Source organism: Poecilia reticulata, linkage group LG12 (assembly GCF_000633615.1).
Source record: "Poecilia reticulata strain Guanapo linkage group LG12, Guppy_female_1.0+MT, whole genome shotgun sequence".
NCBI lineage: Eukaryota > Metazoa > Chordata > Actinopteri > Cyprinodontiformes > Poeciliidae > Poecilia > Poecilia reticulata.
Genome location: NC_024342.1, coordinates 22,184,679 through 22,201,927, shown reverse-complemented (window position 1 = coordinate 22,201,927; position 17,249 = coordinate 22,184,679). Strand labels below are relative to the sequence as shown.

The 17,249-nt window shown below is 38.0% G+C and overlaps 2 protein-coding genes across 5 annotated transcripts in view; both read right to left on the bottom strand.

The window, feature by feature from the left end:
- akna (AT-hook transcription factor) overlaps positions 1-1,460 on the bottom strand; it is a 30,815-nt gene extending 29,355 nt beyond the window's left edge. The window contains exon 1 of the mRNA XM_008424637.2: positions 1,276-1,460. The gene's annotated coding sequence lies outside the window, so the exon portion shown is untranslated. The remainder of the gene's footprint in view (positions 1-1,275) is intronic.
- A 795-nt stretch (positions 1,461-2,255) lies between these two features.
- whrna (whirlin a) overlaps positions 2,256-17,249 on the bottom strand; it is a 135,612-nt gene continuing 120,618 nt past the window's right edge. For 3 of the 4 annotated variants that reach the window (XM_008424630.1, XM_008424631.1, XM_008424633.1), the window contains 5 exons: positions 13,590-13,664; positions 11,150-11,669; positions 10,677-10,843; positions 8,481-8,603; positions 2,256-2,864 (listed from right to left, as the gene is read on the bottom strand). In XM_008424630.1, the coding sequence (XP_008422852.1) occupies positions 2,682-2,864; positions 8,481-8,603; positions 10,677-10,843; positions 11,150-11,669; positions 13,590-13,664 (1,068 nt within the window). In that variant the 3' untranslated portion in view covers positions 2,256-2,681. The remainder of the gene's footprint in view (positions 2,865-8,480; positions 8,604-10,676; positions 10,844-11,149; positions 11,670-13,589; positions 13,665-17,249) is intronic. The other variant, XM_008424634.1, reaches the window with a different exon arrangement.

Below are 17,249 nucleotides of genomic sequence, written 5' to 3'. Positions count from 1 at the left end.
TTGAGTCTTGTTTGCCACCTTCATCAGATTATTTGCTTATAATGACAAATCATAATAGATGATGGCCAGCCYGTCATGCAGTTAACTGATTTATTCCTTATTCCCCAGGAATAAGGAAAATTATTTACAAAAATAATTTGTATGTAAAATTAAATACAGGAAAATTATTTGTTTCTTGTCTTGAAATGTTAAATGTACATTAATTTATGTAAATATATACTTTAATAAAACACTGTAAAAGTGTGTTCATCAATTTCAATATAAAAATKATCAGAATCATTTCTATCAAATAAAACATTGCGCTCTTTATTCAGAAATGCCCCAAAACAATTAAATAATCACATCAACAGTTAGAAACTCTGTCTTTAGTAATTTCTTTGATTGCCAAATATATTAATGTGTGTGAGAAAACGTGTCAATGGCAGCTATTAACTTAAAATACTTTGTAGAACGGCACTTTATAAGGTTCGGTCCATTTACTTGTATTAGCTTACTGGCACATATTCCACATTCAATATGGCGGACGCTGTTACGTATCGCAGCAACGGGCCGACCCGCYCCATGAGGCGTCTACGTATTAATGTCTATGGTCTATGGTTAAAGTCAATGTCTTCTTCGATGGTATTTTATTTTACCAAGCTGAAATATAGTTTTAATTTCTTCTTCAAGCTGGCAGTTTTTAAAAATCTAATTAGTTATCCACTAAAAATGCTTCATAACAGTAAAATACATTAGCAAAATTACCCCATAAAGTATAGCAGCCAAACCTGACGGACCTGCTAGTGTTAACATTAGTGTTAGCATGCTAACGCTATCAGTAGCATGCTAACGTTGCATTGTAAAGAAGTTAAGATTTTCTTGGAAAAGTATACATCTCCGATTTTAGTTGATAATATAGGTACCTTTAGTGTAAAATGAAGATAAATACGTTGTTTTGAACTTGTGGCACCGACAGAAAAGGACGTCAAATTGCTACATTTAGAACAGAAGCACCGCCGCCATTTTAGCTTCGGACAAACAAGAGCGTTAAGCTRCGTTTTGAGTCTGAACAGCTGGTTTTGTTTGTGATCGGMTGGTTTAGGTTACTGCCCACCAACAGCTGTTTGCCAACCGCAAAAACACTCAAAATGAAGAACTGTTTTATGCGACACCGAGCTGATATAGTGACACTAATCCTGCTCAAGGTGCCCCAATCGATTCACAKGCTTTTCAGAATTCATATTTAATTGCTAGCGAGTGCTAGCTACCAGTTAGCCAGAAAGCAAAAAAACCTACCTTTCAACCAAATGCCTTCTTTCCGCTCACATTCAGTCCTCCTCACTTCAACCATCGCTTAAGTTTTTCTACATTGAGCTACTGTGTCAAATATTGAAACGAAACTCCTGTGAAGTCTTCATCTTCCAGGATGTTACACATTCTAGATGTCGACACTCTGCTTTGTTTGTCCRAACATCTTAATTTGTGAACCAGTATTTTATCCACAGTGAGCCTTTCCCAAATTTACTTGGTAGATTTGAGTTTTAAGACTAGATTTGCCTGATGGTGCATGAACTATTTAAACAATTCAGACTTATGAGGGAAAAAAGTCAGAATTTTGATTTTTAAAAAAGACAGTATTCTGAGAAAAAATTCAGAATTCTTTAAGTCAAATTCAGAAATTCATCTCCAAATACTTTTTTAAAAAGTTTGGATTTTAAGATGGTTTTTCTGAGAAAAAAAAAACAGAATTCTAAGAAAAAGTCAGTCTTCTGAGAAAAATGTCAAAATTCTGAAAATCATGTCTGAATTCTGAGAAGTCAGAATTGTGACAAAAAAAATTCTGAAGTCTGAAACAMAGGAAGATAAAATCAGAATTCTGAGAAAGAACTCAGAATTCTGACATTTGTGTCCAAATTTTAAGAAAATAGAATTCTGAAATTCAAATCCAAATTCTTAGAAAATGTCAGCATTTTGAAATTAGTCAGAATTATGAGAATAACATAATTTATTTTATTTTATTGTTGGCTCTAATCTTCTTCCATACTTTCCAGACTTGTAAGCATTGGTTAATTTTTTTATCTGCTCTTRATTTTCTGTGGATTGTGGCATGTTGAGTTGCATTTTCAAACTARCTAACCTACGTTATGTCGTACAGGAAGGAACCATTGATCAAAATTTGGAAGAAAATGATTAAATAACMCATTTTTATAGATTACTGACTTTTATCTGGTACCGCTTTAAGTCTGAGCTCTTCATACAAAAGGTTTAAAGATAACTCAAAGGTTACACATGTTTTTATTTATATAGGAGCATTTTAATGTGAGCATATATCCATCTGTATCTACATATGTCCATTTTTATATACAGTACAAACCCGAGCTTGTAAAGTCAAGCATCCGTCGTTTTCAGCTGTACAGTTCACTCTCAAGACAGAAGCAGAAATAAACGTTAAATAAATAAATTAGACGTCAGACAGAGCGAGGAGCCGTTCCAGAAAGGTAAAGATTCACAAATCCTGGCTGCAGCGCATCGGGTCTCACAGCTGGAGGTAACACGTTGAGGAAATAATGCCTTTCAAGTTAAAGGTTGGATTAGAAAAGAGAAGGAGGGCTCAGAGATCAGTCGGTGGTTCTGTTTCGGTTTGTGCCGTCGGGTCGTGAAGAAGGTTGGCCGTCACCATCGTCGTCGTCGCCTGCCAGCAGCTACAGCGCCACGTTGAACTCCGTCACCAGGAAGTCCACGTAGTCCCTCTCTTTGGTCTTGAAGGCCTCGGCGATGAGGCGAGCGGCGTCCCGGTGCTCTCGGCCCCTGAGGGAAACCCCGTTTACCTCCAGGATGATCTGACCCACCTTCAGCTGGCCGCAGTTATGGGCCGAGCCGCCCCTCTGCAGCGCAAACACAGGAAGTACATCAACAAGGCRCCAGGTCAAGGTCACGTTCAGGGCTGCAGCTAACGATTCATTTACTTTAATTCATTTATTTCAGACAGACAAAAAGTCAAAACAAGAAAAAAGAAACATTTACACAAATCTTCCCCATCGATTAATCTGATAATTAATTTGATAAAAAAAAAAAGTAAACACTTAAACCAATAATATATATCACGAAATGTGATCAATATCAATAGATAATACATCTGATAGAATATTAAACATTCAAGCTAAGCTAGGTTGGTGGGATCAACTAACTCGCAGCTCTTTGGTTGCCTAGCAACAACCTATTGGGTAAAAAGCAGTTAAAAGTTCCGCCCAACTCTGGYTACCTAGCAACAAGCTGTTTTGAGTAACTGGCGCAGCGACAGTTTCAAGTTTTCCCTCAGCGCCTCGAAACTGATTAAAAATAAAAAGCTGACGACATGGAGAGAAAAGTGGATGAAACAGGAAACATCTCAACAGCCTGGCAGCATTTCAGACATTTAAAACAAAAAAATGRTCAATAATTATCGATATCGACTGATGTGAAACACTTATATTGTGATAAGTATTTCAGTCTAACCATATGACCAATATATTAAAAGATGAGAAAATAAGCAAATAATTTAATTATTTTGAATAAGAAAATATAAATTGTACAGCCTAAAATGTAATAACTTAACATAATTTGTAGTAAAAGACGTATCTGCAGCTTAAAAATAGATTATTTTTTGGATTAATAATTGGAGAGTAAATTGGATTTTTTTTAGCAAAATTTTGTAAAACATATTTACAGAAAGTTTTTATCTTAAATGGAAAATGTATCGTTTTTGGGCTGAATTATTACTCTCTATGTTGTTCTTTAATCAAATGGCATTTTTTAAAAGTCTGATTACTCCATTTTGTGATTAATCGATTACTAAATTAGTTGACTATTATTTGAATAATCGATTAATCACGATTAATTCCATTAATCGTGTCAGCCTTCGGTTTTATTTCMTTATCGTATCGGGGTTTTATATTTATACCAACCAAAACAAAGCCTGGTGTAACTGTGGAGTGAAAACTAGAGGTAAATGTTTTCTTTGGAGGGCTCTGTGTGAGGAATTTATTAGACATTTATAACTGCTGAGTGTAAAATATTTCTTTAATGCGCTAAAATCAAAACAATAATTTCACACAAGTCTATTTGTTTCTAAATAATAAAAATAGTTCCACCTGAAGCGTTTTTGAGTCAAATTACCAGCAGGCTTAACATGGTAGAGGATATTTATCGCTAAACTTGCATCACAAACGACTCAGATCTTTSAAAATCAAACAATTTAAACAATTTTACCAACTTCTGAGGAGTTTTCCTCTGAAAATGTTCTTATGCCTTCATTCATCTAAGCAAATTGCTTTAGTCAACTTTTTTTTTTTTACTTAATTAATAAAAAGGGCTTCTTAGTTTCTCTTGTAGGTAAAATTTACAATATTGGCAATTATTTCCTGAATTCTTGCATAATGCCTGATTTAAATATGGATTAGATGTTGAGGAGTTTTAATGGTGCAACATTCTTATGATATTCTCATCTTACATAAATTCTTACAAGAATGTAATTTCAGAGGCACTTATGAATAAACATGTTAATTAAACCAATAATAAGACGTATGAAAAACATCTTTAGGTCACATTAGTGAAATGAATATTCATTATAGAATAAATAGATGGGTTATCGTAATAAATTAAAGTAGCTTTTAATGGAAGTGTGTTTTTAATTCTGGTTACTCCTAATGTAAAGTTTTTGTGCATCTTTAATATTTTAATTTCTTATTTTTAAAAATAAACCTCAGAATCTGCATCAAAAGAACCTAAGAAAACATCTTGAAATTAAAATAAATGTTTCAATAAAAACAAAAAAATATTTTGTTCATAAATGAGGAAAAAAACCTTTCAGATAATGACCGTTTCATTTTAAATTGACAGAATTTATTTCTAATATGTGAAGAAATGAGGAACAAAACCAACAACAGAACTGTTTACATTAAACCCACATCCTCAGATCGGTTTGAAAAGTGACATATTTTCTTCCCTGAGCAGGTTAGGACAGAACTATGGCCTATACAAAACATATTCGTCACATTTTTGCTCAAAATCATGAGATTCTAGCTTAGAACTCCAGCATGTTCAGTAAACATGCTGGAGTTCATCTGGGGTTGCTAGGTAACGGGCAGTGCCTGCTAATTTGTGACTATTTTGAAATGGCTCATTTTCCAGACACCAAAAAACACCAACTTATTTCCAAAAACAAGCTGGGCGGGTTTGTTTTTAATAATTTGGGCTGCAGAGACACAAATGGAAACGATCAAAATGTGGATTTTGCATAATGGGTCCCTTTTAAGGCAACACAAATCCTCCTGAATATCGAGAATACAGAGACATGGTACAACTGCAGCAGTTTTTCTCCGTCCTCAGATGTGGGGATTTGGTCCAGCTAAGAGGAAAGCCCTTGAGGACAGGAGCGATTGGACATACAGAAGCCAGGGAATTGCTGCATCACCTCTCACTGCTGCAGAGGGACTGAACTGTCTGGGCAAAGCTTTGATGCCATCGTCTGAGGCCAACGGGAAGCTAAACAACAAAGAAAACCTTAATTGCGGGGTTTTTTTCTTCACTCAAAGCGAGTTTGAAAATCTGAAGATGTTTGTTTTAGACTATAAAAGCAGATCCAGTATGAACCGGTTTCACACAGACGTCCTAATATGAGTACAAACTAGAGTGAGAAATATTTAGTGCCAATACATCAAATTGTGTAATTCTGCAGAACAGAAATGCTTAAAAATGTAATTTTAAACACAGATTTGTTTAAAATTATTTGTTTATGTGATTCAGGTTTTTGATTACAGAAATCTGTGTGAAACTCTGCTGCCCTCTGCAGGCGCTTCTCGAAGTGCAGCTGCAAATTTTAGATCTAGATGGCTTTTTTGTTGTTTAGAAATTAATATGGATATAAAAGTAGACTTCCTCTTGTATAACTGACTTTATATGCATCACTTTGAGAGCCAAACAATCACACACACGCCGTGACAAATTACTGGTGTTATTTCAGAATAAACAACAGTACTGTAATAAAAATTTTAAGCCAACAAACACAGGTCAGCTACACTTTAGCTCCAGTAGACTGTAGCGCTAGCAGAACTAATGTTTATGATTAGCACTTTAGCATTAGCTTCTGCTAAATATTGTGTTGGTGTAGCACGTTAGTGCTAGCAAAACAAATGTTCATAATTACTGCTTTAGAATTAGACTCTGCTACATACCATGTGAGTGTAGAGGTTTAGCATTAGCAAGAACTAATGTTTATGATTAGCGCTTTGGCATTAGCTTCTACTAAATACTGTATTGGTGTGGCGCTTTAGTGCTAGCAAAAACTAATGTTTATGATTTGCATTTAGCTAAAAACTGTATTTGCATAGTGCTTTAGTGTTAGCAGAAATGATGTTGATAATTAGTGCTTTAGAACTAGCATATTCTAAATATAATTTCAGTGTGGTGGTTTAGCGTTAGCTGAACTAATGTTTATTATAAACGCTTTGGGATTATCTTTAGCTAAATGCTGTGTTGGTGTAGCACTTTACCTAAGTGCTGCATTAGCACAGTGCTTTAGCATTAGTAGAAACAATGCTCATAATTAGTGGTTTAGAATTAGCATATGCTAAATGCTTTAGTGCTCGTGAAACTATTATCTGTGATTTGTTCACAGATATTATGGTTAGCATAGCTAACTTCCTAGCTAGCGGAATTCAGTAAAGACTATTAATTCTTTACTGAATTAATATGCAATTATGGGTTCAAAAACCTTCTTAAATTATCAGTAAATTGTTGCATTTTTGGCTCTAATATATTTAAGATGGATTTCATAACTAAATTACAGTGTTTTTAATTAAAAACGTTCCTTTTATTGTGAAATCCGAATGTTTCATAACACAATCTTTCATTTGGTTTCAGATGGAAATGCCACTCAGCGGTAGAGAAAGAGCTCCTTGTTCCTTCCTCTGCCATTATCCACTGTAATGGGGAGCATGTTTTTCATTATTAGTCTCCCAGTGAAGTGACTCAGTTGCTCCCTTTTTGAGGCATAAAAGTTGTTTATGACTCTAAATTTAGAGACACAGAGAATKAAGCTGAGGTTCTTATCGGCGAGGCGGTAATGGGGAATGCTGCCTGCAAAACGGCTTCATTCAAACGCTTACTCCGTTATTTGTGATAAAGAAATTTAATTCCCAAAAAGCTCAGCCTTGTGAAGCTTCGTCTCGCCAGGCACATAAATAAAAGGTTCTTCTAAACCAATGATTACTTTCATTAGGTACTTCCTGATTTTTGCATTTATTCAGCAGCCGGTTCCTGTTGGTTTCTGCTTCGGGTGAAGCGGCGGACCAGAAGAAGTTTCAGAGAGGATTTGTTTTCTGACTGCTACCAGAAGCACGAACAGCACCATGACCTCCAACCTCCACATCCAGAGCAGCAGCCCTGGTCTTCCTCACCTTATTATCTCCAATCTCACGTTTTTTTTACATCCTGTCCTCCAGTCGCCTATTTGATTCTGAATGCACTGATTTCCAAACCTTTTATCCCTTCCCTTAGCAATCAGCCGCCCCAACCCAACCCCACTTCTTCATTTTTTTATTTCAATCAGCGTCTCGGTGAAGTGGGAGGCTGAGCGACGGCTCTGAATGCTCAGACCTTTTAAAATCGCTGGTCTTATGTTCCCTGAAAACGATTTGCTGACTCACAGAAACAGAAAGTAGAAAGACGCACCGACAGATGGAAAGGTTTTATATTTCCTGTACGCAGGAGCATCTCAGTAAACTACAGTCATTCAAAGATGCATAGCTTCACTTTTTGCATTTTGGTAACTGTTGGATCATATAAGAAATCATATTTTACACAGAGTTTTGGAAAATAATTTTAAAAAATTACGAGAATAACGTAATAATATTACAACTTTAATCTTAAAATTGTATGACTTTGTTCTCAAAACATCGACTTTAATCTCATGTCACTAGGATTAATCTCGTATCATTTTGAGTTTATTCTCAACTTCTGTGTTTCTGCTGGTTCCACCACCTTAAATTTAAGACTTTTTAAGACTTTTATGAATAAAATTTAAGGCACTGAGTCAAACAATCCAAAATAATTGAAAAACCATTTTTCTTATTCTTACATTCTTACTTGCACTGAACAGCTGCCTCAGCCTTAACTGATGTCAGATTAGAGTCTATAATCTACATAAAAAGTTGCATTTACTGTCATAAAGTGCAAATATTTCCAAATTAGAACCAGAAAAAAAATCACAAAAAGAAAAAAATCATAAAAAGAATCACGAAATCCTGGAGGGACTGAAAAGATGTTCAATAATATTATTTAATTTTAAGAATTCATTGATATTGTAACAGTTTGTGATCAGGTTTTATCAATACATTCTGGTGTAACCAGATCTAGAAGGTTCGGTGAAATGCAACCAGAGAGGATTTGCCTCCAGCTTCTCTTCAGAAAGACTTTTAGGATGTTGAATCTCATGGATTTTCCTCTCGTTTCTCTGAACCCACCTGGATTGTGACGATGCGCGGCAGCGGCTGGCGTGTGTTGGCTCCGCCCTCGATGGCGATTCCCAGGGTGCTGGCACTCTTTGGCACCCTCACTAGCGTGGAGGTGGGCTCCAGGAGCCCCGGCTGGGGCAGGAAACAGAGAGGAGAGGATTTTATTAAACATTTAAGAGCATCGTTTAGTAAAATAATGTTTGCAGTTTGTTCTTTGAGCAAGAATGAGGTCTTCTAAAAAGGCCAAGACCTTTTATTTCTTAAACTCAGTGTTATAAATATATGCATGAATACATTCAACGTGTCAAAGGCCAGAAGATTCATCAGGAATTTCATTTCATCTAATTTTTTATGACTCATTTAATTGTTCAGTGAATAATCTAAAGCATGTTAGCGGGGTTTAATGTTCTGGTCCAGTCAAAGCCAACACCAAAGAACATGTCCATTTCTGTTTCTGGTGTTTATGAATGTCCAGTTTCCATGAAAACAGAAACTATATAAAATGTAGAGAAAAAGCTGTACACAACAATAACTAACGACATTATAGAACATTTAAATTAGAATGTGAAAACTAAAGCTTCCACTAAATACTGTGTTAGTATAGTGCTTTAGCATTAGCATTTGTTAATTACCATATTGGTATAGCGCTTTAGCATACTGTACTTAATGTTTATGGTTCGTTCTTCAGGGTTAGCATAGCTAACATTTTAGCTAACAGTGTAAACTACTGCTGTGAGCTTTAAAATGACAATACTGTGGGCGTGTCACATTTAAATGTGTCCCCGAGGTCCATCTTTGCATTTTCATATCCTCAAGCTGTTGTTTATCTGTTGATAATTATAAATAAATACCAATCATCACATTATCTAATTATTTTCTTATGGGACGAACAGAAAACCCCAAAAACATGTTAAGAGTTTTTCACCAGTGACCACAGCAGGAGCCTTTATGTGTAAAACCTGAAATAAATATTTCCAGTTTCCCTCTTTTCCTCCACAATCTGCTGACATTAATGAAGAGAAAGGTAAATGTGTTGCTCTCTGGGACAATAAAAGCTTTTTATTACGCACAGTCCATTTAATCCCTAATTTCCTTGAGAAGTAATCCCCAGAGGGGAAAGAAATCAGCCACTTTGAATAAATAAAACACTCCCATCCTTACTTGTTATTCCTGACATCAATCAACCAGGAGCAGAGAGCGATTTCAGTTTGGTTACATTACAGCACAGCAAGTGAACGGATAAATGATGGATCATGGCTGAATGAATGGATGAATGAGTGATGAAATAAGTGAGACGATGTGTGAACAAACAAGAGGGAGGAGAGAAGAGATTGCAGTTAGGGTTAAATTCAGGATCAGGAGAAGGACTAAACATCACACACGTTGATTTATTGAGCTTCTCCCGATTTAAACCACACACACGTCGGCAGACGGCCAATCAGCTGCAAGGAAAATGAATGGAGCGCCGGGATTGGCTGTCTTGCTAATGCAAGCTAATAACGCGTCAGCTAGCATTACGGCTAAGTGTTTCAGTTTCCCAAACCGTATTTTCTTCAGAATATTTGAGAAATGCAAAGAGGTGAATTTTTCGCAAATAATTTTAAACTATGTTCCTTAAAAAAAATAAAACATCCAAATTAATCATAATTGGAAGCTGATATCAGCCAGGAAAAGTTTGATTCAATTAAAAAATACCTTATTTATCCCAGAGGGAAATTAAATTTGATTGTTTCATTTAGACAAAATAGCTAGGTATGCACAATATATCGGCATCAATATCGGTATCGGCCGATTTTAGTTATATTTTAACATATCGGTGTCGGTCTGATAAATAAAACTGGGCGGATATGAACAACCAATATTGATTTTTAGCTGTTTTTGATTGGTTGTTTTTTCCAAAGGTGTCGAAACAGCAGTGAAATTTTAAAAATATTATTAAATATCGGTTATCAGCCATAATAGCAATATTAATATCGGATATCGGCCCAAATTTTCATATCGGTGCACCTCTAAAAAAAATTGACTTCCACAGTTATTATTTTCTGAAACAAATCTGTGTTTTTCTTAATTTTGCCCTTATTTTTAAGTAAAAACTCAGTTAAACCGAGTCTCAGAAAGACTAAACCTCCCATCCAGACATTCATCTCAGCGGCAGAAACTCCTCCGTGTTTTTAATCTGCAGCTGGTTCCGAAGCGCCATCTCACCGGTTTGGACGGGTTTTCCCCTCCGCCGTCCTGGGGGTGGCGGGCGGGGCGCGCGCCCGAGGATCGGGGGCTACCGTCTTTACTGACGTGTGCCGACTCGGCGATGTCCACGCCGCTGTCCTCGCTGAGGGTCTGTCCGCTGTCGGACAGCTGGGACAGGGCGCCGCCTGATGGGAGGCAGGACGGCTCCATGTTACAGGTCACAGGTAATTACTCTTTCATTAAATTCATTATCAATACTGCTGTAAACATAAATCCACATATTGACTGTTGCATATAAGATAATAAGACAAACCCGTAGGGGGCAGTGTAGCACCAAGTTAGTAACTATGTCAGCCAAACAGATTGCTTGATTTTCCTCATCTCACCTGTCTCATATCGACAGCTTCATCAGATGATATTTTATAAGTGTTACCTACTGCAGCTATAAAACGGTAAAACCAGTTCAGGATCATTTCTGTCCCGGTCTTTACCTCTAGCCTGGGGCAGCGGCCGCACCTCGTTGACGTCCGGCTCAGCGTTGGGCCTGTGGACCTCCACTGTCACAAACTGCTGCTTGGAGGCGGCAGGCAGGCCGAGGGAGGCCTTGGACAGGGACACCGGCTTAGAGGGGAGCGAGGGAGGAGGAGGCGGGGCAGGAAGTGGCGGCGGCGGTGGGGGTGAGGGGGACGGGGCGGCCGGTTTGGGGCCTCTGTTGGGTGACTGGACCCTGGGGAAGGGGCCGATGTTGTGCTGGGAGACGGAGGCCAGCTGGGCGGACGTTATTTTCTCCTTTTTGGGCACTTTCTTCTTGATGGCGGCGTAGTCCCGGGAGGCGTCGCGTCTTGGCGCAGAAGAAGAGCTGGGGGCCGTGAAGTACAACCCGGACTGGGAGGATTCGGAGGACGGGCACTTGGAGAGAGCATCCCGCCTCCCCGGGCGCCTCTGAGACCCCGGAGGGGGCGGAGGCTTGAAGGAGGGGGGCGACTCTGCTGTGGCGGACTGAACGTCATCCTGAAGCGAGACGATACATTCATCATCACCGTCGCCAACAGAGAAAACGCAAAAACACATTGACACGGCGCCGGGCGCAGCTCAGGTCCAGATCATTAAAGCTGACCGGTTTCCTTCAACAGGTCAGAGCAGATGGATGGCCTATTCAAAGCACCAGAGCAAAACCAAACAATCGTGTTACGTTTCAGGTAGGAGAACGTCATTATCCACAGTGAAACGAGTCGCAATCTGGGCTGAAAGGCCGATCAGCAAGGAAGAAGCATCGATCAAAACCTGACAGAAAGCCGTTCTATCTGCCACAAATACGGTTTAATTTGTTAACATAACGACTTCAGAAATGTCCAAACAAACTTGCTTTCAAAGGTGACCCATTATGCTTCCTCTAACGAGTTGGGATAGATCTATGGCCTAAACAAAACACGTTCATTACATTTTCTTGCACAAAAACATTCTTAAACAATTAGATTTGAGCTTTTTTAGGGCGTCAAATCCAAATAATCTGCTGCTACCTCCCAACTCAACGTTTACACTCGCACATGAAAATGGCTGCAAGCAGATGCGTAATTATGCAGCTGTACATCTTTGAGTAGCAGAAGCACAACCAACGAAGTGGTTTCTGGATGGTAAGTCAACGGCAAAAAACTTGTTTTCCCAGCAGCCATTGTACAGCAGTAAAACCAGCTGACCAAACATGCTGGAGCTCTGACTCAGTAATCAGGAGGTTTCTGAAATAATTTGTTTTCCAGATGCTAAAAAAGATTAACTTATTGCCAGAAAACCGTTTCACAGTGAATAATGTGAGGCTCTTTTGTGGCCAACATGTTTTTTTGGAGTTGTGTCGTAATTTATCATCTTTTGAGGCCTAAAAATTAAACATCGGTTAAAAGACGTAATAAATCCTGTAGAACCATAAAGATGTTCAGTCACCCGTTCTGACTGGATCCTGGCCTTTTTCCAGGACAGAACAACATTTCTTTACTTCTTAAATCCCTTCACTGCATCATTTCACCAAGTATTTTACTCCAGTTTCTGGTACAAACATCTCAGGTCGTTTTAAACAAGAGAAAACTGACTTACAAGTAGCTTTTCTGTAACATACAGGAGCTTGTTTTGAGTAAATAATTCCTTAATATTGATAAAAACTTAATGTTTCTACAGGCAGATTATTTCACTGATAGCAAAACATTTTTTACATGTTATAAATTAAATAAGCTGCCAGTGATTATTTCATCAATATTATGGAATTATTTACTCAAAATTTACTCCTATAAGTTGCTGAAAAGTTACTTGTAAGTCAGTTTTCTCTTGTTTAAAACGCTCTGAGATGTTTGTACCAGAAACTGGAGTAAAATACTTGGTGATATTTTGTGTTTTTCTGTGATAAACCCTGAATTTGTCCAGTGGTGTGCAGATGAACACACATAATAACCCACAGCCTGGCTGTTCTGTATTCACACAGCTGTATTACACCGCTCCATCAGCGTCGGTAACGGTTACGGTCGCCTTGACGACGCATCCAGCCTGGACGGATCCTGCTGATTTCCTGCATTTTCCAAATGTGAGCGAATAAACACAGACTGAAAAGTGAAATGGACACAGAAACAGGCGAGTTTGTGAACAAAATGTGGCAAAAATAATCAAATAATAATTAAAAATGGTGATGCGTGAGCTGAGCAGTGAGGAAATCATCTGTTTTCAGTCATGAAATGGGATTTTAAGACCCCAGTGAGCTGCTTTCAGGAGGAAAAAAGGGCTTCAAGTGTCGCTCACTCCCACTTTCCTTCTTCCAAATCTCTCGTGGCTCCCACTCCACTCCAGTTTCCAGAGCCTGCAGCCACGTTTCAACCACCTTCCCATCTCCTTTCGCCCTCCCCTGTCGGCCTTATCTCTTATTTTCTGGCTGCTTCCAGCAGAGCTCACCAGAGAGACGTCGGTCAGCAGCGTGTTCAGGCTCTCCGGAGGATCCGCCTCGTTGCTTTCCGCCACGCTGTCGTTCTGCAGGCGGGAGGAAGAGGAGAGACACAGACCGGGGAGTGAGGCAGAAACGATTAATCACGACTAATCACGATTAATCGATTGTTGAAATCATCAACTAATTTAGTAATTGATTAATCGCTAACGGGAGGAAACAGACTCTACAAAAGACCATTTGCTGAAAGAAGAACAAACTCACAGCAGGAGTTAAACCACAAATGTTGAATTTAAAATGAAATTTTGAATGTAAACATGTTTTACCCAGAACTCTCCGTTTCATTTTTAGCTTCATCTGATTAAAAACAAAACGTCCTGCGATTATTAATATCAGCCTCACATTGTATTGATAGTAAGTCAGGCAAAAAGGGCTGAGATTTTCACATAAGTATATTTTGGATGCAGGTGAATCATTTGCTGCAGATTTTTAAACGTTCACTAAAAGAATACTGTGCCGTTTCATTTTAGGAAATAAAATATTTATTTTTTTATTTAGAAAAGGAATTAAATTGTTTATTTGCATTTTTATGTGTTTTTGATATTTTACGAAACAGGCTTACATGAACAATCTGCAGAATGTGCCCACTTTTAAAAATCCAATTAATCAACAGAATACCCAATAATCTAAAATTAGTCAATAAGATATTTATTTTCTTGTTTAAACAAAGAATTACATTGATTTATTTGGATTTTTTTATTTCTTAGAACTGAACAAAAAAGGCTCGTGATTGAATAAAAAATCAATTAATCATCATAATAATCAACTAATTGTCAAAATAATTGATTAGTGAAATAATCATTAGCTGCAGTCGTAGTTAGATGTATTTTTGGTGGAGATAAATCCTTTGCTACACATGAAGGAATGTTTTTCTTATCCGATTAATCGTCAGACTAATCGATTAATCGTCAGAATAATCGATTACTGAAACAATCTGTAGCCGTAGTTTCCAGCTGATGTTTCAGTCCCAGATTTCATGGCTGCTCCACATTTGTTTTCAAGCTGGACAGGAAGCAAAGGAGACATGCAGCCCTCAGACAGACGCTCAGAGCCTCCATGTCTTCTTTCACCAACAGAAACACACACTGTGAAACCGATGAGAAGCCATCAGCTCCGCTCAGAGCTGCATCTGGAGGCCCGACTGTCTGACGTGGCAAACGGAGGCGAATCTGAGCGAAGCGGCGCCCTTCATTTAACTCGGCTACTGAACCAAAACAAAAGCCCCATCCATTCAGCTTGATTATCCGTCGCTGCAGCATGTGGAGCACTTACACCACGACCATTTATCACAACAGTCAATCGACTTTCCGCATGCGGAGATGCGTCTCTGCACTGTAAGCAAACCTGAGCCGGCTGCCATGACTGTACAGGACATGCAGCAGGTGAAGCACAACGATTCAGCACATTCAGCCTGTTGTCTTCATTTCCTGCAGCATTTTGTTTTCCTGCCACAACAGATCAGATCATCTTTAAGTAAGTCAGGAATTTATAATATTAATTAAAAGGACTTTTAAAAACAGAGCTGCTACACAAAATAATGGGAAATCCTGCTGACTTGACCATTACTCAGTGTGTTTGTATGAAGGCATATGAATGGAAGGTTTAGTGGAAGGTAAAAACTACATGGGAATACTTTTCAGCAGAATCACGATTCTATGCTAAAATCGAGGAATAAAAATCATAAATTAAAAATAAAATAACATTAAAATGACAAATAAATTAAAAACAGACATTACAAAAGACACTTAAATAAAAATTAAAATTTATGAATAAAGTTAAAAAAATACAGTGAAATAAAAGAAAGTTTAAATTCCAACATATATAAAAATTTGAAAATACAATTTACAATTATGAATACATAAAACATTTATAAAATAAGAAACATCGAAATTGTGTGTTTTTATTGGCTTTACAGAAATAAATGATCAAATTATATCACTGTAATTATTCTTTATCATCAAGGATTTTCAGTATGAAAATAAAAGTAACTTTTAAATAATATTTAAAACTAGGGTTCTGTTCATTTGGAGACAATTTTGTATCCACTTAAGTTTTTTTTTTTCATTTATGCTGTGCTTCTTCATGGATTCTGCGTTTTGGGAGACCAGAAATTATCATCTTTAAATCGCGATCCAGAGTGGGAACATTTAAAAAACTCTGCTTTCATCTCTTCATGTGTTTTGGTTTTTTAAACAAAAACATTGAAGTTCCATTTTTCTCTTTTTTAATCCCTCATCTCATAAAACAGACATGGCACTGTTTGGTGGTTTTTGTGTCACTACAGCGCCGCCAATTGGCCTGGCGGACCTACTGCAAACATATCGCAATTTAAGCCTTTCATATCAGTCGATGATAAGTTTTTGTTTGTTTCTTTTAAATATCTAAAATGACATTTCATCTTTTATCCAGTTTTCTGTTCACGTCGTYGTTTATTTTTAAGCAGCTATGTGGAGCAGTAAGGAAACTTGATCTCTGTCAGTTACTCAGCAGTTCGTTGCTAGGCAACCAGTTTGGCGGAATTTGAAACCCCAGCAGGCCGTTGCTAGGCAACCAAAGACTGAGCGAGTCAGTCTTTGGTTCGGTTAATCGGTTAAGGCCTTTCCTCCGCCTAAAACTGCGGTTATCAGACATAATATTTATTGATATTGATCACATGTCTGTCGCAATATGCGTTATTGATTTATTGTCCAGCCCTTTCTTAATCACTTCCAAAAGTATTGCAGATGTTTCATTCAAACCAAACCAAATAGTCGTTGTTGCGTTCTGGGCTTTGGGATAAAAACATAAAAAACAAAATGTCCCCACAGTGACAGCGATACAAACATCCACTGCTATGCACCTGATTATGTAGATACCTGCCTTTGTGAGGGGCTCAGGAACGCAGACCCACCCAGCTCTCTAATCTGCCTCATGCAGCAGCGGCACCAATCACCCACGGGTCCAAAACGGCACAAACAGAAGCGGCATAAACAGCCTCCAGATTAGCCAGCATGCTAACGCGGCTCCTCAGAGGCGGACGGGCTGAACCCGCCTRAATCAGACCGGCTGCTCGGCTGATAAACCCGAAGACAGTCGACGGCTTATCTCTGCAGTCACCCAACCAAATATTCATGCATTTACTACTTCCTGTCTGGGCTCGTATGTGAAAACTTTCCAACAAATAGGAGCCAGAATAAATACAAAACATGCATGAGAACATTAGCAAACAGAGAGCTGCTGTTCAAAAACCAGCTAAACTGTTGCTGCGCAGAATAAACCCCCAAATCAAACACTTTCATCTGAACATTCAGAGGATTCTCTAAAAACAACAAAAGGCAGGTTTCTACTCTTATTTTAAAAAGTAAGATTTAATTGTGGAACAACAATATTGCAGAAATGTTCACAATTATCTTCCGAGTCAAGTCTCTAAGGAGTGAAATTAGCATTCTCCYGTCTAGGCTGCCTGAAACACAACATTACTGCAGGTTATGAATTTAAATCGCTAAATCTAAAATTCATTTGGTACATTAATATTTTTCTTCATCTGTGTCAGAACATGTAAAAAAACTGAATAATTACTCAACTAAACCCCAAAAAAGTGAACTGATTGTGACCGTGGATGTTTAGATGCT